Source organism: Episyrphus balteatus, chromosome 1 (assembly GCF_945859705.1).
Source record: "Episyrphus balteatus chromosome 1, idEpiBalt1.1, whole genome shotgun sequence".
In the NCBI taxonomy this organism is placed as follows: domain Eukaryota; kingdom Metazoa; phylum Arthropoda; class Insecta; order Diptera; family Syrphidae; genus Episyrphus; species Episyrphus balteatus.
The window spans coordinates 126,028,917-126,052,212 of record NC_079134.1 but is presented as its reverse complement, the minus strand read 5'-3'; the positions used below and the strand labels follow the sequence as shown (position 1 = coordinate 126,052,212).

The 23,296-nt window shown below is 30.0% G+C and overlaps 1 protein-coding gene across 2 annotated transcripts; it reads left to right on the top strand.

Annotated features, from left to right (window-relative positions):
- The first annotated feature begins 118 nt into the window (after positions 1–118).
- Positions 119–22,301, top strand: LOC129906829 (extracellular superoxide dismutase [Cu-Zn]). 2 transcript variants are annotated; one of them, XM_055982766.1, is made up of 5 exons: positions 119–246; positions 13,021–13,088; positions 13,160–13,375; positions 21,205–21,455; positions 21,864–22,301. In XM_055982766.1, the coding sequence occupies exons 2-5, from the start codon at positions 13,026–13,028 to the stop codon at positions 21,967–21,969; spliced, it is 636 nt and encodes a 211-aa protein (XP_055838741.1). In that variant the 5' UTR covers positions 119–246; positions 13,021–13,025; the 3' UTR covers positions 21,970–22,301. The 2 variants fall into 2 exon arrangements, with proteins under 2 accessions (XP_055838741.1, XP_055838742.1); XM_055982767.1 differs by lacking the exon at positions 21,864–22,301 and having other exon boundaries at positions 21,205–21,815.
- Positions 22,302–23,296: the final 995 nt, after the last annotated feature.

Sequence of the window (23,296 nt, the reverse complement as noted above, 5' to 3'; positions counted from 1 at the left end):
AATTAAAAACAGCAAAAAAAAACTTGTATAGAGAAAGATTACACTAAAATGATTTATCCGATCCGAACCCTGAACGTTATCTTACAACAAGTGAGAATTTAAGCTTAATATTTGCGATCCAAATGATCTCATATTCCCCCAGTTGATAGAGTCAGTCTCACTTAGTTTCTCGACGTGATAAGTTCATTATTTATTATTGTATCCAAACATTAAGTGCTTACATTAAGTTAAACAAATTCGACTCAAGTGAGTTAATTATTTCAAACAATTTTTTGTTGTTTTTTTTTTATTATTATCTTAAGATACATTAATGCCGAATATAAAATATATTTTTAATGCTTTTTAACGACTTTTTAATCAAAGTATTTATCCTAATGCAAATTGTTTTCTTATCTCTTAAGTTTTTTTGGGGCTTTTTTAATTAACCGCAATAAAATATTTTTTTTTAGGATAAACAATTTTTGATAACGGCACTTTATCCGGTTTTGTGGTTAGATTTTTAAGAATAATATAAAATATAATACAACAAGTAGGTTTAGTTAGGTACAAACTTCCTTTTGAAGGTCATATTATTTGGAATTGTGAAGAGTTAATTTATAAAAAAAAAAAAAAATAATTAAAAATAGGTATGACTTTATTTAAAACAACAAAAAAAAAAAAATAATAAAACAAAAACAAAAATGCGATAAAATAAAAACAATGATTAAATAGTTTTTTTTTTTGTATAAGAAACTTAAAACTTAATTTCAGTTTTAACTCGTTTTGAAAATATTTAATTTGAAAAACAGCTTTGGATCAATTTTTTTAAATTTTTTAAAGACTTTTATTTCTTTTATTTTTTTAATGTACATTAAGAATATTTAAAAAAAAAAAACAAACAGAATAATTGGAATTGCTATGCTCCGGTATTTTTTTACGAACACAAAGCAAAGCTGTTAAGAATTCCTACTGCAATTGAACAAAATTGTATATCAGCTTTAGAATATTTATATTTTATTGAAACGCAGTTGAATATTCAAAACAGAAAATCCAAGACCAGACCAGTTTACATTTACTCAGCCAATGAGATTATAAATTAAAAGATACTTACCTACTAAAATAAAAATCGAACACATTTTTGTAAAGAGATTCAGCTTGCTTTAAGTTACACCGTGATCGTGATTCAAACTTATTATGATCGTCTCAGTGTGTAAGAGGTGGATTTAGACTTTCAGAGGCCCGAGTCATAAAATTCTCATTTATGGTTTCAAGTCCTTCGATATTGGATATCTTTTATTTTAAATGTTCTATATCTGTAAGCCCTAAATTTCTTTTTAATTGTTTTTTTTTTTCCAATTTGAAGCCGAGAATTTTCAAAACAAATTACGGTTTGGTGGAGATATAAGGCCGTAAACGCCGTATTTTTCTTGCAATCCAGCACTGTTTATATTGAAAACTAAACTTTATAATTAAAAACGACCTTGAATGAGTAATTTACATTCACTTCAGGAGAGTTGCAATTGGCATCTGGAAGTAGATAGAATCATCATCGTTCATCACTTCTTGAAATAAAACAACAACAAAAAATGTTACCCACATATTGTTATTATTGTTGATGTTATTATCGGTATCGGTGGCGGCGGCGGCGTGACTTTTCATTAAGTGGCGCAATCTAACCAGACTTTGATTTTTTATGTTCGTGCTTCGCGTACTGTTAAGCAAATAAATATATCTTTAGTAGGTATTGTCATGAACAATGAACATGATTTGATAGTTTTATATTAGATACCTAGGTTATAGATTCTATGCATTCAAATACCTAATTTATTAAAAATAACTTAATACCTTAATTTCTTAAATAACAAAGAAGGTAATTGGGATAGCAAATCATTGAATTTTCACACACATAACATTTGGTTGCATACTAAACGAGTAACTCCATAGATACGATGAAAAAATAAATATACCGATGCCCTCTCCTGTTCGACTAGTTATACAAGTTAAGTTTCAAGAAAATCTTATGTAAATAGTAAACATAGAGGCATTTTCTAAGGTATGACCAAATCTGAATTTCACCATGTGGTTTAAATACTCTACTTCTTGGCTTCAACCTTCATAATAAAGTTTAAACAAGACAAAAATCATTTTGAGTCGATAATTGGTGAATACTTTTAATTAAATCTGAGGATTATAATTCAATGTAATTGTTATTGTAATGTATGAAGTTAATATGTGTACGAACATCTCTAATATTTATAATAGTTACAAAATGTAAGGAGTTTTGTTTGATAAGTGCAGTAAAACAAGATGATTTAAGATGATATGAGTAAACACTGAACAGAAAAGTTGTTGTTGGTATTAAATTTTGCACCTACATATAACAATTTCTAGGGGTAAATTTACGGTAATGATAAAAGATTTTATAATTTTCTTCAGATATTCAATTCAAATTTTGTATGTAACCGACAGAGGATCAGGGTTGATCTAACTTTTTTGCAGCTCTGGGGAAAAGTATTAATTGCCGCTCTTTAAAACCACACTTTAGGGGTATTCATCTGTTATCTTGAAAAAATTGCATTTTTTATACCTATAGGTATTTAAGAATATTATCCGAAAATTTTACATTGATCCGGCAAATAGCGACGTCTGAACTAAGTTTAAATGGTTCCCTAAATAGCTGTAACGATCGACTTTAAATTTTCACAGGATCTTCTTAGATACTTTTGTCAGGAAATGATCAAAGGAATAAGGTTTCTGATGACAGTTATTTTGTGAGCCACTATTTTTAAAAATAAACAAATACAGGTAAAATATTTCTTCTTCGTACTTTTTGTTCTGCAGTTATTTCTGCCAAATTTATACTATCGCAAATCTTTTTTTTTTATTGATTGATACCAATCGCTCTTTTGTGTCATGATTAATGATTTTCAATTTGAAAAAGCTACGTTCTCCTTCTCTACTTGCAACCGTTACTGTTAAGGTCAAGAGTTATAAATTTTAAAATTTCTTCAAGAGACGAACGACTATCTAAAATCATGTATAACATAGAAAACTCCGGAAAGATTTAACCCATTTACATATATTATATCAGAGGAGTTGACATGTCGTCGCCCTAGTATTGGAGTGCCATATACGCCAAATTGCATTTTTAGAACTAGGTATGCAGTCGTATGTTTTCGAAGTTGCTCTTTTCAAATCTTCTATCCGTTTTTTTCTATCTTTTTTCGTTGCCGAGATATTCACTATTGTTTTGACAAAAACAAGAAATTTTGGCATTTACGTCAAATTTTTCATGCAATGCAAGAAAATTTTGAGAATTGTTTTGACGTACGTTATGTTTTTTTTGACGTACGTGTATATTCTGATTTTCATGGCGTATACGGCAAACTCATTTTGGACACAAATTTAAATATTCTGAAAACTAAACAAATTGCAGATGTCCAATAACATGTATATAAAAGACACATTTTAATTATATATCATACTAAAATATCAAAAAATACCAGCAGTTAGTTCTTTCGCAATTATCTTCCGAACATTTAAATGCGATTTCCCAAAAATGTAAAAATGGCGTATACGGCTAGGGCGACGATGTGTTCAAATTAATTCAAAGATTTTGCTCATTGATCTTTAGGAAATTCTCTAAAGACATACATCTCACTAATTTGGAAAACCTTAACTCTTGTGGCTGTATCCATGGTGTGAAAGAATACATACTTTGAACTAATATTTTTGACAAGTTTAAATAGATTGGTTCATCATCACATTCTGAACTAAACAACTGCATCTTTTTAGAACGGGTACGATGTTTATAGGCACATTTTCAAAATTTAATAACACCTCGCTATATTTTAGCAGCTAAACTTTTTGCGTTTTCGCATACTTTAGAAAAAAACTTGTTTGATAGTATGAGTTTTCATAAAACCTTTTGTGTTTTTTATCAATTAAATGGCGAAACTTAAATCAAATTTTTGTTTAAATAATTTTTTGAATCTGAGCAGTTATTGCTAGTGAATAGTTCCTTAAATGTGCTTCTTGCTCCTGATTTTGCCGCCCCTAATTTTTGCCGCAAATGCCCAACTAATGTACATATTATGATGTTTGACCCCTTATAATATGACTAGTGGACAAAGGAAACTTCAGGACTTTTCACAGATTTATAAACCACCCTAATACCAAGCTGTATACAAAAAATCAGCCTGTTGCAAATTTTTTCCTTGAAAAAATGTATTTTCCTGGGCTATTATCAATTGATTTCTTTATTTTGTCGCATATCTAAAGTTAATTACTAATCCAATTTATTTCTCCGTTCAGTAGATTTACTATCATGTTTTTGTTCAACGTGAGTCTTCTAAAGCAATTTCGGCGGATACTGATGTTCCGAGTGAGCAGTTCACATTTTCTCGTACTATCTTTGTGGTATCGTTGAGGTTTATTAGGCCTGCTCTTGCTTTGAAAATTAATCTGATCATAGAGGGAACTTCTGATCATCGCAAATATACTCCAGCTTCTCCATTATATTTAAAGTCGCCATTTAAAATGACAAACCTGTCAAATTAAATAAAAATTTGAAAAATTCGCATTTTAAATGGCGACTTTAAATTTAATGGAGTGTGAATAAATTGCCACTTAGATTTGGGTCTAAGTGACAATTTATTCACACTCCCCATTGTATTGTATTGTTTCTGAGATAGTTCCAAAAATTCTTCTGGAGAGTCTTCGAAAACCAATTATGTAAAGCTTAATAATTTTATTGTCAGCGATAATGAAGAAACAAAAATTAACAAGTGGTGTTATCTGTTACATCTTTTTAGATAGCAGTAAATATTTGTTTGTTTTTTGTTTTTTGCATTTGACCCAATATTTATGTGATGGACTGTAGATATAGCTACTAAAATAGCTACTTGACTACCAGACTTAACTGAGATTGAAAATTTGCCTTATCTTTCATATTCAAAAAAAAATTGAGCAACAATAGCAATCGATATTGAAATCCTATGACAAGTATTACAAAATTTGATTGATAAGAAATATCTAAAAAGTTCAATACTATTTGTTATCTAAATCAATATAGTACGTGTTACCAAATAAAAACATCTAGATTGTAGCAATAACTTTCTGCATAGTCATTTTGAATGCTAGGTCTTCGAAATGTTAGAAAATGAAGTATGTTTGTATGTTTCAAAGATATTCATTGATATATTTTTGATTTTCTAGTGAAAAAGTCAATTAACTAATTATCAAAATCCACCAGTACCTACTAGAGCTGTGCTAAAGAGTGATTTTTAAAAAGCAGTGATAGCAGTAAGCAGCATATAAAAAGAGCAGTTCTTAATAGCTGCTATTTAATGACTCTTTAAATAGAAGTTAACTTCGCAAGTTACTCTTTAATTTTTTTTTTCTGAAATATTACCATTTTCGATATTTTTAATAAAAAATAACTGCTTAAATGTCAGCATTTTAAATTAGTCTTCTCTGTTTCGTCATCATCATAGTAAACTTTTCTCTTTATCTTTGCTTTTTTATCGTTAATCAAATTATCAGATATGAAAAACAGAATGCTCACAAAAAAGCAATGAAATCTTTGTATATAAATTGATATACAATAAAATTGATATACAAAGGTGAAATATTAAAGAGCCCAAAACATTTTCTGGAAAAGAGCAGTGAAGTTACAAAAAAGCGAGAGCAGTTACACTTATAAAAGCAGTGAAATTTTAAAGAGCATAGAACTTTTGACGTGATAACGTCTTATAAATCGATGAACCATGGCAGCCACCACAAAAAAGTGACGCCATTTTCTTCCGTTATATAGGACATGTAGGGCTGATAAATGCGCATACATGTGCAAAAAATTGGAATCGTTAAAAGAGTTTTGACTGAATACGGAGAAAAATAAGTTTTTAAAAAACAGGTTTTTTGCCGTTTTTATCCGATTTTTATCGTTTTTTATTTTTATCTGTTTTTCTTTAATAGGTAGAGGAATATTATATATGGAGTAATGATAGACCATGACCACGACTATATGAGTGCAAAATTTCAATCATTTTCGTAAACACAATTTTGAGATAACGGTAAAATAAAATTTTTAAATTCAACAGGTTATAACTTTTTACCGAGAGCAGATAGAAATTTGATTAAACATTTATGAGCATCCTGATACAATTACCTTTCATTTGGTATATCACACATAACGCTAGACTAACTACAAGCCACACAATGTTAAATCAAGAAACGTGCGAAAAACCTCAAACCACCAGTGGAGATCTGTTGCGCCATGAACAGCCACCAGTGTGGGAAGTACCGTAATCTCAGTCTGGAAATTCGACATGGTTGACTTTAAAAAATTCTAACTTCTCTTGTAGGCATCTTTGAAATGAGATTGATACGTTATTTGAAAGGTGAAACAATAAGCTTTCACATGGTATAAAATTTTTTATAGGTTGTTAGGTAAAAAATTCATTTAATAGCATGGGAACATAAAAATAAATATTCTTTAGTTGTATAGCTTTCTTCAAATTCAATTAAAACGCCATTTTTTATTTTTTAATATTTTGCCAATATATTTCGAGGTGATTTACACCTCATCTTCAGGGCTAAAAATAGTTATAAAATTAGCGTTTTCATATATATGTATATAACAATAATATAATATAATAGATTACCTATGATATAATTATATTTATAACATATAAAATATTTTCACAGGCTACAACATTAATATTTATGAAATGATTGATTTAATTTTTATTTTTGATTTTTAATTTTTAATTAAGAATCAAAACAAGCAAATTACTGAGTACAAATAAATAAAGTAATTATTTATAACAAATTAATATTTATGTTATTTTAAGAACTAACTATTAAGTTATGGTAAGTATTACTATAGTCTTTTTTATCAGTTTTAAAATTACAAGCTATTTCTTCGTACTTAATTATTTGATTTACTTCATGCACTTGTAATTTAAACTTTTGATTTTCAGATTTCAAAATTTTAGTTTCATCGAATTTAAAAGAATGTCCATTTTGTTTAGTATGTTCAGCTAAAGCGGCGATATTTTTGTAAGATGAGCCTTCGAGGACTTTCTTGCATTCATTTTTATGTTGATTGATACGACAACCTAATTTTTGTATTGTTTCACCAATATATATTTTTGGGCAGTCATTGCATGGAATAGAGTAAACTACTCCACTTTTATTTGTTTTCTCAATCTTTGATTTTGTATTAGCGAAAAAATGAGATACTTTGTTATTTGGTCTCATGGCAGTTTTTATTTCAGGAACAAAGTATTCGCACTTTTTTGCTAAAGATTCGCTCAGTCCAGGAATATAAGTTATAGATGAATAAATTTTTGTATCGCGAATAACAGTTTCATCTTTTGTTTCAGATAGGAATTGGTAGCTTCTTCTACTATATTTATTTGGTGATTTAGTTCGATTTTTAAAATTTTCATTTTGAACACATTTAATTAATTTATTGATGACTTGAACTGGATAGTTATTTTTAATCAAAATGCGATTAATTCTTTCAATGTTATTTTCAAGTCATCAATAAATTAATTAAATGTGTTCAAAATGAAAATTTTAAAAATCGAACTAAATCACCAAATAAATATAGTAGAAGAAGCTACCAATTCCTATCTGAAACAAAAGATGAAACTGTTATTCGCGATACAAAAATTTATTCATCTATAACTTATATTCCTGGACTGAGCGAATCTTTAGCAAAAAAGTGCGAATACTTTGTTCCTGAAATAAAAACTGCCATGAGACCAAATAACAAAGTATCTCATTTTTTCGCTAATACAAAATCAAAGATTGAGAAAACAAATAAAAGTGGAGTAGTTTACTCTATTCCATGCAATGACTGCCCAAAAATATATATTGGTGAAACAATACAAAAATTAGGTTGTCGTATCAATCAACATAAAAATGAATGCAAGAAAGTCCTCGAAGGCTCATCTTACAAAAATATCGCCGCTTTAGCTGAACATACTAAACAAAATGGACATTCTTTTAAATTCGATGAAACTAAAATTTTGAAATCTGAAAATCAAAAGTTTAAATTACAAGTGCATGAAGTAAATCAAATAATTAAGTACGAAGAAATAGCTTGTAATTTTAAAACTGATAAAAAAGACTATAGTAATACTTACCATAACTTAATAGTTAGTTCTTAAAATAACATAAATATTAATTTGTTATAAATAATTACTTTATTTATTTGTACTCAGTAATTTGCTTGTTTTGATTCTTAATTAAAAATTAAAAATCAAAAATAAAAATTAAATCAATCATTTCATAAATATTAATGTTGTAGCCTGTGAAAATATTTTATATGTTATAAATATAATTATATCATAGGTAATCTATTATATTATATTGTTACAAAATCTCGACGTTGCCAAGAAAAAATAAAGTGGAATTAGTGGCTAGAGGAGCAGAACCTTAAAGATGTGTCTGACAAAAAAATCATAAAAAGAAAATAATCTCGAAAGATGATAATTTTATTGAAAAGAATTTCTGGTTCCCGAGAGGTTAATTTTGTTGGTTAGATGAGATGATTTTCTTACGCTGTCTGCCTTAAAAGAGGTTGAAGATCAAGAAGAAAGTCATCCCTGTCGCAGCCTCCTTTTATTTGTTTCGAAACTCTCCACACACAATTTCCCCTTTAAACGCTAGTCGTCTCTGTCTTTACATCTCTTTCTTACATTAAATTCATTTGACAACTTGTCATGGTGACATTTCTAAACAACGTGGTTGCTGTCCAGAAATCAAGATTTGTTTGATTATAATTGTTTTTAGAAACAGAATTCTTCTTTTTCGTAACATAGCCCCCTCTTCAAGACTCAAAGTTCCAACTGAGTCATAGTAGGCTCCACATACCGCGCCAGACGATTCAAATGCACCACCTTCAGCTTGCGAGTTCCAGGAATTCGTATCTGGTAGACTAGATCCGAAAGACACTTCACAACCTCCACCGGTCCCTCCCAGTCGCATTGAAGTTTAGGGCAAAAACCGACTCGTCGTTTCGGGTTGTAGAACCACACTTTTTCTTCAGCTGCAAAAGATAAAGGTTTCGATTTTAAATCATACCTGGATTTCATTGAGTCTGCTGTTAATTGTAGGTTGGCTTGGACAACTTGATGGACATTCTGAAACCTCCTTCGAACTTCTGATACATACTCGGGAATTGTTATTGCTTCCTCCGGTGGGGTGCTTCGTAATAAGTCGATGGGTAATTTGAGCTCGCGACCGAACATTACTAGGGCTGGAGAGAAGTTTGTCGACTCGTGCTCTGCCGTGCGATAAGCCAGAAGTGCCGGTTGTAGATGTTTGTCCCACTCAGTTTGTTGTCTACAGGTGAACTTGGCTAAGTAATCGAGGAGCGTCCGATTAAACCTCTCAACCATCCCATCTGACTGGGGCCTTAAAGGTGTAGTTCTTGTTTTTTCGACACCCAAGACTTCCATTGCACATCTAAAGATTTCCGCCTCGAAATTGCGACCTTGGTCAGAGTGGATGAAATAAGGTAGCCCGAACCTGCAAAAGACTTCGTCGATTAATTTACTAATAACTACCTCTGCAGTTTGACAAGGCACAGCGAAGCATTCGGGCCATTTCGTAAAATAGTCCATTACTACTATGATGAATCGGTTTCCATTCGTTGTACGTGGTAAAGGGCCCAGAACATCCACAGCAATCCTTTCGAAGGGAGCACCTGTGATGCTAGGTTGAAGTCTGCCACGAGTCCTGGTGGAAGGGCCTTTTCGAGCGGTACATTGGTGACAGCTTAGACACCAGACTTTGACATCTGTGGTGCGACCTATCCAAAAATATCTGCTTTTAACCTTACCCAGTGTCTTTTTATGTCCAAAATGGCCCCCGCAGGGACTGTTGTGTAGGGACGCCAGTACGTCTGGAACAAAACTTTTGGGGACGACTTCTAGGAAACTGTCTCTTCCCAAATCTCCTTTGAAGACCTTCGAAATGACGTCGTTAACAAGTTTAAGTTGCCTGAACAAACTCCAGTATGCTTTGACGGTTGAGTTTTCTCCGACAATGCTTTGCTTCGATGGACGATTACCTGTTTCTAACCACGTTCTTACCTTTGCTAATGTAGAATCTTTTCGCTGCCTTTCTTCCATCGTCAACGGTACTGCCTGAAGAGCAAGAATTTCGGCGTTTAGTTTTTCCTTTTCTTCTGCACGAGAGCACACCCCACACCTGACACCAGTGTTACAAAATCTCGACGTTGCCAAGAAAAAATAAAGTGGAATTAGTGGCTAGAGGAGCAGAACCTTAAAGATGTGTCTGACAAAAAAATCATAAAAAGAAAATAATCTCGAAAGATGATAATTTTATTGAAAAGAATTTCTGGTTCCCGAGAGGTTAATTTTGTTGGTTAGATGAGATGATTTTCTTACGCTGTCTGCCTTAAAAGAGGTTGAAGATCAAGAAGAAAGTCATCCCTGTCGCAGCCTCCTTTTATTTGTTTCGAAACTCTCCACACACAATTTCCCCTTTAAACGCTAGTCGTCTCTGTCTTTACATCTCTTTCTTACATTAAATTCATTTGACAACTTGTCATGGTGACATTTCTAAACAACGTGGTTGCTGTCCAGAAATCAAGATTTGTTTGATTATAATTGTTTTTAGAAACAGAATTCTTCTTTTTCGTAACAATATTATTGTTATATACATATATATGAAAACGCTAATTTTATAACTATTTTTAGCCCTGAAGATGAGGTGTAAATCACCTCGAAATATATTGGCAAAATATTAAAAAATAAAAAATGGCGTTTTAATTGAATTTGAAGAAAGCTATACAACTAAAGAATATAAATATAACAATTCAGCAAAACAAAATAAAAAATATATAATAAAAATAAATGTTTTTTTTTGCTTTTTTTGATGAAATTTCATCGAGTTTAAAAAATTCTAGCTCTTTTTGTAGATGTCTCATAGACTTGATCTATATATATTATATTTTTAGCTAAGACAATAAGCTTTTAGATGGTGTAAAAATTTTTATAGATTGTTAAAAAAAAATTGATTTAATAGCGTGAGAAGATAAATTTACATGTTTATTTTGCTTTTTTTAATGAAATTTGATCGAGTTCAAAAAATTCTAGCTCTCTTTGTAGATGTCTAATAGACATGATCTATACCTATACCTATACCTATATATTTTGAGCTGAAGCAATAAGCTTTCAGGGGGTATAAAATTTACTATAGGTTGTTGTATCAAAAAAAATGAGTTTTTGGGTTAAGTGACGCTTCAAATGGCTCATTTTAAAAGCACACAACCTGTTTTCTTACGACGTTATCACGTAAAATCATCGTCCGTAAACCGGCTTTACAGACAACCTCTTTTTTACTGTTCTTCCTGTTGACTTGAGAGCGTCATTTTCATACTTGTATACAAAAAAGAACACAGCAACTGTTGGGTTAGACTTTTCCAGTTCTGGGTTCTGAGCAGTGGGCACCGATATTGAAGAGCAATCGCAACTGTTCTCTGCTCAGTGGAAGAGCAGACTGATTGATAGCAGCTATTGCAATACCAATCTCAGCTCTAGTACAATAAAATCATAAAATTTTGCAATTTCTTCAGAATTGAATTAATTTGTTGATAAGATGACAGCGAAGATAGAAAATTGCTTCGTAAAAAATGATTAAACAGAGGAATGAATGTTGTTAACCTATTACGATAAACTCTATATTATCTGAAAATAACCACGTTTTTTATCAATCTTCGCAAGCAGACATCATAATTAAGAAAATATAATCTCACAAAGCTGCCTAACTTAAATCAAACAAGGTCTAAATAGTAGTCTGCATCAACGCGGAGCAGGTCCAATTCGTTGTCTAAGTCGGTTGTTGATACAATCCACTTTTTGACAAATTTGTCTAGTGACATTTTTTTTTGTAGATATGCATATACAAATTATCCATGATGATGATATATACACCATTAATCTTAATACAAAAAATTAATAAAAATGCACCACGCGACTTTTTATTTGAATTAGAAAACGTGTAGCTGAATTTAATGATTGTTAAACGATTGAATGCATTTTAACAGTGGATTTTATTTGTTTTTTACGAAAATAAAACATCAAATCAATAAAAGTTTATTGTCTTATTTGTTTAAACTTAAAGTACTTTAGTACTCAATTGTATACCTTTTGCAAAGCTTATTATCAGGGGCATCATCTCCACCATGACCCACTTTATGTAACTTAATTTTTCAGTTATGATTCAATTCAATTGTCGACCTGTCACTAAGCTCGCACATACAACAAGTGACAGATAGATCTCAATGATATCTGTCCCCCGTCCAATAAAATTCGCATGTGATGAATCGCAAACATGGTTGCCACTTTGTGATTAAATTACAATTTTGATCATTAAAATTTGAATTTTGTCAGTATCTTAAACTTTTTTAGAAAAAAATCTCGCTCGGGTTGCATTTGGCTTTTTATAATACATTTCAGGACTTGGTTAAATGATTGAAAGATCTTCCAGGGTTGCCACATTTATTGCAAACAAATTTAACTATATTAATTTGATATTCGATAGTCTGGCCATAATTGAAAATCTTCCAATTTTGTCTACTAGAGGCCTTAGGTACCTATATCTATATTGCCAGAAAGTTTTTTTTAAACTCAAATTTATTGATAAAAGTAGGTGGCAACACCGTTTGTGAGTCTCACCTTTGATATCACGTAGAGTGGGGGCTATTAAGATTATATGGATGAATAGACTGTATGTCTGCTTCCCCCTGGGGGTGAACTTTGATGACGTTGGTGGCTTAAGTGGTGCCGACCCAACACGAGATCGCTGGCTGGTTGAATCAAGAAATCAAGTTGTTTATTTTAAGTGAGACTCGTTTTCATTGAGGGTCTGAGTGGCTGATGCTGTGATCGTACCAACATAATAATATTTTATAATAAATATCGAAATATTTCATAACACCAAACCGATTTGATTTGTGATTTTATTTTATTTTTTGTAACTATTTTTTTTACTCTTCAGTCAATATGGTATCTGTACAATTTGTTGTAGCAGTTTTGGCCTTTGGTGCTGTAGCAGCTTTAGCTGAGGTAAGTTTCTCGTAATATCTTAATTAATTATGTCTATATACAAATAGTTTTCATTTAAAAATATTAAATAGAAACAAACACCAATTGTGGCTATTGCTAGTATTCAAGGAAGCGAAGGTAAAGTAAAAGGTAATGTTACATTTACACAAAATGCCTGTGGCGAAAATGTTTACATTCGAGTTTATATAACTGGGCTGTCACCTGGAAAGCATGGATTCCATGTGCATGAGAAGGGAGATTTAACCAATGGATGTGCTAGTACTGGTGGACATTATAATCCTGACAAGGTACGTAGAATTTGACTGATTGTAGGACTTAGAAATTTGGATAAACTGAAAAACTTTCATGGTCATAACCTTATCACAATTTTTTTCATAAAAAAACAGTATTATTTATAAGGCTTTGAGATTGAGTACAACTGTCTTGGTTAAAATTTGACGTTTGGTTAAATGTTGACACTAGCGTAGTGAATAAAATGGGTTAAAATTTACCTAGTTGCAGAGCAGGGTAAAATTTGACACTATCTAGTGGTTAAAATTTGACTTTGCTCAAGATAGAAAGATCAAGATAGATATGAAATTATTTTTGTTAGATATAATGTGTTGATATTTTTTAAGAAATGCAAAAATATTAATACAAAGTACCTACTACTTCCTTGAAAAATTGAAAATGTACGAATTGTTTGTTTGTTTTTTTATTTTTTATAATTCTATTTTGTTGGCAGCTGGTGAACTATGAATTAGTGTTCGAAGAATGAATTAAAAATTTCTTTTTGATCATAATGAAGTATGAATTTTTCGATAAAAATAAAAAAAAGTAGATATGTGAAATTGAGAATTTCTTACATTTTCATAGGTACTAGAATATTTAACTTTATTATATTTTTAGCTGGGTTTTGTTAAAAAAAAAATAATTAATTAAATATAAGAAAAACCATATTTGATTTGAATTTTTATTTATCTTGAGGGAATTTTAATCAAAGTAATGCCAACAAAATTCCCATTTAACACATTTTAACCCAATTCGCACAGCAAAAAAATAAATTTGATCACTTTTTCAACCAAAGCACAGTGGGTCCCGCCATAGGTCAAAAATAAAAAAAGTAAATGTCAATTTTTTAAAATCCAATGATTAAACAACGTTCTACAATCTCCCATCGAACCAAAACCAAAAAAAATTTGACGGTTACCCCTTTTTTCATTTCTTAATAGCCATTCAAAGTCGGTATATAAAAAAATTTACAGTTTTCTTATCGCTGCAGTTATAAGGTGTCAACTTGCGATAGTGATAGCGGTTGTTAAAAATTGTGAACAGTATTAAATTGTTATGGATATTAAACGGGAAGTTTAATACTTTCTAAAAACATAAATTATATTGTTAAATAACATTAAGGCTAATTGTAATGGGGCTCGTTAGCGAAGCAATTTTAACCATTTTTATTTAGCTCAATTTTCATTAAATTAGAGATTAAGTTGGTTTGCCTTCGAGTGCCCTCTACAATTTAAGTTCTCAAATGAAGAATACCGTCCTACCTTTCGAAATAATAGCGCCGTTTTTTCCCCTTTTTTCCCCTTTTCGAGTAATACGAGTTTAAATGACGATACACGGAGAAAAAAAAATTACAACGTAAAACTAAAAAAATTCCTTTTTGGCACTATTATTTTTATAAAAGACTGAACTAGAGGGTAAGGGTAAAGTGCTCGACTGACAGGCAGGTCCATTTCCGGCATTAACCATTTTTTTTATATTTTCAAAAAAAAAAATTTTTTTACCTTTTTTTATTTTTCTTGAAAATAACCAAAATTTTAAAAAACTGACTTGATGCATTTTTTTGCAATAATAAATCATTTAAAATGATAATACAGGTGTTTCATTAAAAAAAAAATGGTCATTATATTTTTGACCGCACTTTGTATGGGAGGTGACCCACTGTGCAAAGGTCAAAATTTAATCGTGGTAGAAAATTTAACCAACGTTTTAACGCAATTCGCACACTGTCTAAGAGTTGATTTAAGCATACAATAATTCTGATGGGTATGCCGAATCAAATGAGGCAAACCCAAGACCAAGTGACTACCTTATTGATTTTAATTAAAACTAAGTGATTTATTGATAAAACTTCGTATTAATATTGAACTAAGAGTCATGGAAATATTTTGGGTGAAAAAACAGCAATAAGGTGAACTTTGCATGGGTATAACTATATTTATTTTGAAATAATCTTTTGTATCGGGTGAATTAAATCGAGTGCTGTCAACAATATTAATGACATCAATCCTAAAAGCATAAATGATTTCTTCTGCCGTCACCTCTTGAAATGTTTTAAAATGTGAGAGACTTTTCTTATAAAATGTACATATATTACACTGCATTGCATAATAATTCTATTGCAATGGTATTAGAATTAGTTGAGAAATAAAGTTTGCAGGGGGTCAATTTTTGATAAGTGAAACTGTGAAGTGATAAGTTTTATCACGTTTTCATAATAAATTCGATTCTGAGGGTCAATTCCCGATCTGTGAAGCTGTGAAGTGATAAATAAAATATCATTTCAGTTTTCACAGCAATTTATCATTTTATCACTTCACAATAAATAAAAAAGCGATTCCCAAACTCATTATGATAAATAGTCATGACTGCCTGTACTAAAAAGTACTAAATGAAAAATTCTGTCACTTTAGTTTCAGTTTTGACTTTCTAATTTTTGTTTTTTGTGAGTTTTTTTTTATTTTTTAATTATCTGTCAATAAATTATTAAAAATAAAAAGCGTTCGTGCAAAGAAAAGCCAATATTATCAAAACCAAAGCTTTGTTTTGAAGCACAAAGGCCAAATATGTGTTCCCAGAAACAAATAAAGAAAGTTGAGAAGTCGAGGCCATGAGGAAGGATATCAAATCTTAGACTCGGGACGAACTTGGAGAAGAATTGTTAATTCTAAATTTACCTTTTTATCAAAATTTAAATGGAAACAAATATTAATAAATCTAAATAAAAAATTGGTTCACCAAAATAGTGCCTTTATTTCTTTCTTCATATCTTATTCAACTTAAAATCATCTCGCTACAGTCAAGATGCTCTTGTTTCAAATATGAAGTTGTCAGTCAGCTAAGTATTTGACCTATGAAGACCCTTTAGTCTGGATCAAACTATGAATATGCCCCATAGCTCCGTTAATCAACCCAAAAAAAACTCAAAACTGTAATTTAATTCTTGTCTTTAACTTTCCTCTGGCACTCGACTCAAAATTATCTCGCGAGTGTTCACACTCAAAACGCGTTGCAAGACAATTCTCAAAAGTTTCAGTTTCCAATTGTTGTAAGCAAAGAGTCAGAACTTAACTTACATAACAGAAAAAACTGTAAAAGCATTTAAGCATTTAAGTCTCTGCATGTAATACATGGACCAACTAAGCAATTGGTATTATTTGGATGTATCATATAATATGCTCATGCTCATAATAAATAAAAAATTAAATTGATTATTCTCAAAAAAAATTAAAATGCATCCACATCATGGTGAAAGATTTTCTTGAAAGTTTTAAACATTGGCCATTTCCGTACAGATGAGCTTATAGTAAAATTGCGTCTCTTAACCTTTATAATGTTTATTATTTTCAAAATATAAATTGAATAAAAACCTCTTCACAATAAAATTCGGTTGTGTAGTGGAGTAACTAAAGCTCAAAAATTGGCAATATTAGGGAACCCGGCCGAACAGCTTAGATTTTGATGATCTTTTTTTTCAAAAGTCGGTAATTAAAAATACTTTAAAGTCTATAGATTAAAAATTGCCGGTGTTGCCGTTTTGATTTTTTAAATTTAATTGAAGATTTTTGTGAACAAAAACAAATTTTTTTCAAAAATTTTTCTTAAATTGAATCATTTATTTGCAAAACATGATAAGTCCACTTTTTTTCAAAATTCGTTTTTTTGACTAAATTTGTACTCCAGGGATAACCACGTCTGTCTTTAAAATATCAACTATCTACTCCATCTATATCCGATTTTACAGCTACGCGAAATATTTTTTTAGCATCAAAAACAGAATAAGTCCCGGACTTATCATCTTTTGAAAATAAACAACAGCTTCTTTTTATGTAAATGGTATATTAGATTAATGGCTGAAAATCTTAAGTTTAAAGCTACTTTAAAGTTAAATTAGCAGTCCGGACATTGTATTTTATTCTCAAATACAATTGTTTGATAGACTGGTGCTAAAAGCAAAATTGCATATCCATTTAAAAACTAATTTCACATCCGTTTATTTTCAAAGTATGATAAGTCCAAAAGCGTTTTTATTTTTTATCTTTTGAGCTATCGCTCCAAAAATTAAAAACGAAACGGTATTTTGTAACTAGGCAAGAGTTCTACAGAATATATTTTTTATAAATTTTTCTACGCATATCAAAAGAAAATAGAACGTTTTTTTCTTCTCCTGAAAAATTTAAAATCATGGACTTATCATGTTTTGCAAATAAATGATTCAATTTCATAAATTAATTGATGCCAAAAGATTGTCTAGGAAATTCAAGGAAAAAACATATATGGGAGTGAGGGACAATCTTCCATAGTTCAAGCGATAGATGCAATTTTCTTATTAATTGACTTCAAACACAAAAAAAAATATTTGAACACAACGGCAACACCTACAATATTCAAATATACATTTTTTAAAAGCTAAAAGCTTAGTCATATATTTAAAATTAAAATTAAGTTAATTGAATGAACGGCTTTTGAAAGAATGGTAATTGAACTCAGATTTTTGAAAAAAAAAATTATTGAAAAAATTTTAACATGTCGGTTTTTAAACCTGGTCGTAATATAAAATGCATTTATTTTCAAATTGTTTTGGCCGCATTTATTATGATTTCAAATTATAAAAGGAAATGTCAATAAGTATTACGGTTTATGAAAAAAATTAAAAAGTATTTCATTTTCGAAGAACTTTTTTTAATAAAAGTTTTGAAAAAAAATGTAACTTATTTTTTTTTTTTAAGTTCAACATCTAAACATAAAATTATTTTTTATTCATTTAATAACCCTTACTGTTGAAAGTTAAATAGCAAAAATTTAAAGTTCCTATTTACCACAGTCTTTGAGAAAATTAATTATTTCAATGCAAAAATTCAGTTTAAATAAAAAAACACCATTGAAATTGAAGTAATTTTTCATTTTTTTTTCAAAAGTGTGATATATTTTACCTTTTTTGCTTCGAAATTTAACTGATAATATTTATGGCCAAAAATTTTTTTTAAATAAATTCATATTTTATTAGAAAATGTTTGGAAAAAAGTCATTTTAAATTTTTCTAATAACATTTTTTTTTTTAATTCTGAGTTTGAGGACCATTTTTTCAAAAAGTCTTGATCAAATTTAGTGGATTTAAATTTATGAGATAAGAATGAGCTTCTGGCTTTTTAAAAATGTATTTTAAAATATTGTAGGTGTTGCCGTTGTTTTCAAAATATTTTTTTTGTGTTTGAGGTCAGAATGTTAGAAAATTGCATTTATCGCTTAAACGATGGAAGATTGTCCCTTACTGCCTTTTATATATTTTCCTTAAATTACCTAGAGAATTTTTTGCTATCATTTGTTTTATGAAATTTAAGCAAAAAAAAATGGTTTTGTTAAAAAAAATTAAATTTTAATTTTAAAAAACAATACGGCAACACCGGCAATTTTTAATCTATAGACTTTAAAGTATTTTTAATTACCTACGTTTGAAAAAAAAAATCGTCAAAATCAGAGCTGTTCGGCCGGGTTCCCTAATAATTTGCTTTAGTTACTCTACTAGTGATAAATAATTTATCATGTGAAAAGATTTAGACATTTATTTTCATTTTTTCACAAATCAAGAATCGAATTTATATGAAGCTGTGAAATTTTTTTTCATTTTAAAATATCACAGAACGGGAATCGACCCTCTAGATTTATAAAAAAATTAAAACAAACTTCAAAAATTTTTTATATGAAAACTGAAATGATAAATTTTGTATCTCTTCACAGTTTCACAGATCGGGAATTGACCCCCAGGTTTTTAAAAATAAATTAATAAACAAAACACGTTTACACCACAGTAAACGCACTTATTTTGTTCCAGTTACCTTATTCCTTGAAATAGAAGCTTACTATGAAAGTATATGGGGTTTGACTTACTTTCAAAACTTTACTGTTTATCATCGAAATATTGCAAATAACACTGATTTCTTCCACCGGGTTATTATTTATTTCCATTATTATATAACAATTTTAAAAATGTTCTAATACCTACATGTTTTTTTTTTTAAGTTTTAAAATTAGTATCTTGATTTTTAATATGGTTTGCCAGAGAATTAAAGAATTTGCTTTCTAAATAATAAAATAAATTATAAAAGGACTTATTTTTAACCGGCTTCTAAAAAAAGAGGAGGTTATGTTTGTAACCTCAGAACTTTGGACTGGGTGAACTACAAATTTTATGATTCTTTTTGTATTTGAAAGTTGTTGCTTGCAATTTGGTCCCATTTGGTCCAGTTCTGATTATTGGCAACCATGAGATTCATTTATATTCATAGAAGTCAGTTTTGTTTGATAAAAATAATTATTTTAATTTTTCATACTCATTTAAACATGAATTTAAAAGAAAATATAGATTTAACATTATTTTTTCCATTTAATTCAAAGTTAAAAATGTGTTTTTTTAAGAATTCAATGACCTATGGGCAGTATTTAATGAAATTATTTACAAATTTTGAAGTATTTAGTTTTGTTCGTTCTTGATGGGGACAGCTTTCTCTCATTGCCCAAGAATAAAAACCGAGCCACTCTAATGTTTTTTCATAAATTCATAAACTACAGAAATTTGTGTGTTTAAAGGTTTTAAAGCCTTTTACTTTAATCTCATCATATGAGGCGTTTAGAATCACGGGTTGAAAAAATTTTAAGTTTTGTTTTTGTATTAAGAACCAAAATATACTTTTCTGAAGGTTTTAATGATGCTGAACTCAAACCTGAAGTCAGAAAAATTTTATTAGTTTCCGTTTTTGATATATTACCATTAGAAAATGCAAAAATAAGTTTTTTTTTATAACGATAATTTATCAAAAACCGAGACAGAGACTAGTAAAATATTTTAGACTTTGGATTCGAATTAAGCACCCTTAAAACTATTAGAAAAGTATATTTTAGTTAAGTGAATACAGTTCTCTAATTCTTCTGAAAATTCTACGTCGAAAAAAGTTGTTATAACGATATGAAAAAGTAAAAACCAAATTGGCACCCGTGTACCTTTCAAGTGACAAAAAAGGGGTGTGTCTAAAGAGGGTTAAATGTACTTTTAGCTCTTTTTTAAGTTACTGGGTTAAGGAAAAAGATTGATCACTAAAGTATTGATGACGAAAGACAAACTGGGTCCCTTCGATTTGAAGCTAGCTATTTCACCAAAATTATAACGCCATAAAGATTTTAAGAAATTAAGAAAATTGAAGCAGAGTAGACAAGGAAGCAGCCAGCTAAACTTTCTATTAATAATGTTGGTATTACTTAAATACCGCTATATTTAAAAACTGAGCAATAATGTCCTTTTGATAGTTTTTTTCACTCAAATTTAAAAAATTTTACTTTCAAAATACTTTTTTTTCTATCTATTAACGAGCATTTTTATAGAATACAACCCACAAATATCCTTTGATGATTTTATCAACCATATTGCAGGAAATGTTTGGTCTTGACAAATTTATGTTTTTATGTATAATTTCGATGAATATATCAAGCAATTAATTATCTTCTATCTACAAATTAGTCTTAATAAATAACGCACCACATTCTAGGCTATAATTGCATTAAAAATCAGAAAACCTACATATTTTTGTACAAAATGTCAGACCAACTGCTGAATGTCAACAAGTCCCCTGTTGGCCTGTTGGGGTTCTTTATTATATTATATTGACCATAAAGCACCCCATAAAGTATATCTAATGTATTATAGTGTAAATTCATAATTTAGTATTGACCTTAAACAAACCCTCATTAACTCATATATGAATCAGTTGAAACCCCAACCAAACAAAGCAAACAAATTTGTTAATGAGATAATATATATTGCGTATTTATGACAAATTACTTTATTTTCCCGCAGATGAACCATGGTGCACCTGAAGACGAAATTCGTCATGTTGGAGATTTGGGCAATGTTATGGCCGATGAATCAGGAACAGTCGATACAACCCTTACTGACCACGTCATCACTTTGACCGGCAAACGAGCAATCATTGGACGTGGTCTAGTGATCCATGATGGAGTTGATGATTTGGGCAAGACTCAACACCCCGACTCAAAGAAAACCGGAAATGCTGGTGGCCGTGCTGGCTGCGGTGTAATCGGACTCAAGTAAAATAACTATACCTCTTCTTGTGTACTTCTTTAATGTTTAATGTCCTTGTCTAAATAATTTGTGTAACTACTGTGTTTATGTTTAAGTATAACAAATATGCTTATGGGTTTTGTGATATTGTCTTGTCATAATCTCGAAAGCTTTTTTTTCTAGCACTGCACACATTCAATCCATTTAAAGCAAAGAAAAATAATAATTAAATTGAAAACCATTTTATATTGAGGCATAAATAATAAATTAATATTGAAATTATTCTGGCTTAAAAATATTGACAATAAACTTAAAGTTTTCATATGTTATTGTTTAATTTCTTGGGGACTAATAAATGTTTCGGGATTTTGTGTATAATGATAAAATTTGCATTTTGTTTTTATATTTACTTTTGGATTTATTTTTTTATTTAGATCGGACCTTGATGAATATCCATGCAGTGGAACTGAGAAAACACATGGATGGAGAAATTCAATTATTGTCATTTTAGTTGCATCAGTCTTTAAAGCTTTACTTTAAAAGGTTGTGAAGAAATGAAGAGATTATACCTTTTGAATTGCTCATGAACATCTTTAAATGTATAAATCATTATAGCCAAAATGATAAAATTGCAATTTAACATTTTTGTAAATATTTAAACCTTTTTTAAAAATACTTTTCACTGAATTGTGAAACCAAATGTGACCTATAAATGCTAATTTGGAGAAAATTTTTTTCTAGAGTAAAATTATCTCATGAATTGCAAATATAACTTTGAATTTATTATTATGTATACCGGATACGTATTCCTCTCTATGTCATATTCTTTAAAGTATTTATGCAATTTTGAAATATATATATTTTTTTGAATATTTGTTTTTATATATTTTTTCCTTAACATTTTTTTATTTCTAAAGGATAACTTTGGTTTAGGAAATATATAACATACTATCAGAAATATATTCAGCATTAAAAAATATCCGGGAGCGGGTCATAATAATTCATCTTTCTACTGCCGAATCCAGAAAGAAAAAAATCCAAAAGAAGCTATCTTCCACCAGAGCTGACTCTCAAAAAAATGTTCAATATTTTTGTATCGGAACAAGAGAAAACTGGAAAACAAAAGTGCAGTCTATCCAAATATAAAAAGATTTTTTACTCGGAATTTAATCTGCACACGGACACATGTTCGGCATGAAAAGGGTATGATGTCCAGATATCAACGTGCAAAGACAAGACAAGTGTGGCTTTACAACATGGGAATCGTCAACCACATGGAAAGCCAAGATAAAGAAAACGTAACGTTTTATACTTGGCTGGAGACGGATGGCCCAAGAGGAGCAAACGAAGTAGCATCCATCGTTGTGGACTATACTTAAAAAAGCTTGAAGGAAGCCTAAAGACTCAATCTGGGCCAAAGCCAAAAAAACTACGTCTTTTTTCTGACTCTTGTGCTTCTCAAAATAAAAACACGATTTTGATGATTGCACTATGCTCTTTTCTGGAAAAAAGCAAAATGTTCAAAAATATAAACCACTATTTTCCAATAACAGGTCACAGCTACATGCCACCAGATCGTGTGTTTGGACGAGTGGAAAAGGAATATAGGAAGAAAGAAGTCATCATTTCTCCTGAAGAATATTACAACGTTCTTCAAAATATTGAAACCGTAAGAAAAATCGGAAAAGACTGGAACTTGTGCGACTACAAGCTGGATTAAAAAAAAAACTTATAAGGTCAAAGTTGCCTTTTAAAATAAGCTAGAGTGATATACTACGAAAAGACGGGAAATAAAGTAGCATTATCTGTCAGTGACACCTTCAGCGGATCTCCTGTAACGGATGCACCTCTGAAAAGCCAGTTTTTT

Excerpts from the sequence above, each read along its gene's own strand:
- LOC129906829 (XM_055982766.1), top strand. The coding sequence starts at position 13,026 with ATGGTATCTGTACAATTTGTTGTAGCAGTTTTGGCCTTTGGTGCTGTA. Across the intron at positions 13,089-13,159 it reads CTGTAGCAGCTTTAGCTGAG|AAACAAACACCAATTGTGGC; the intron begins GTAAGTTTCTCG and ends AATATTAAATAG. Across the intron at positions 21,456-21,863 it reads TGCGGTGTAATCGGACTCAA|ATCGGACCTTGATGAATATC; the intron begins GTAAAATAACTA and ends TTTTTTATTTAG.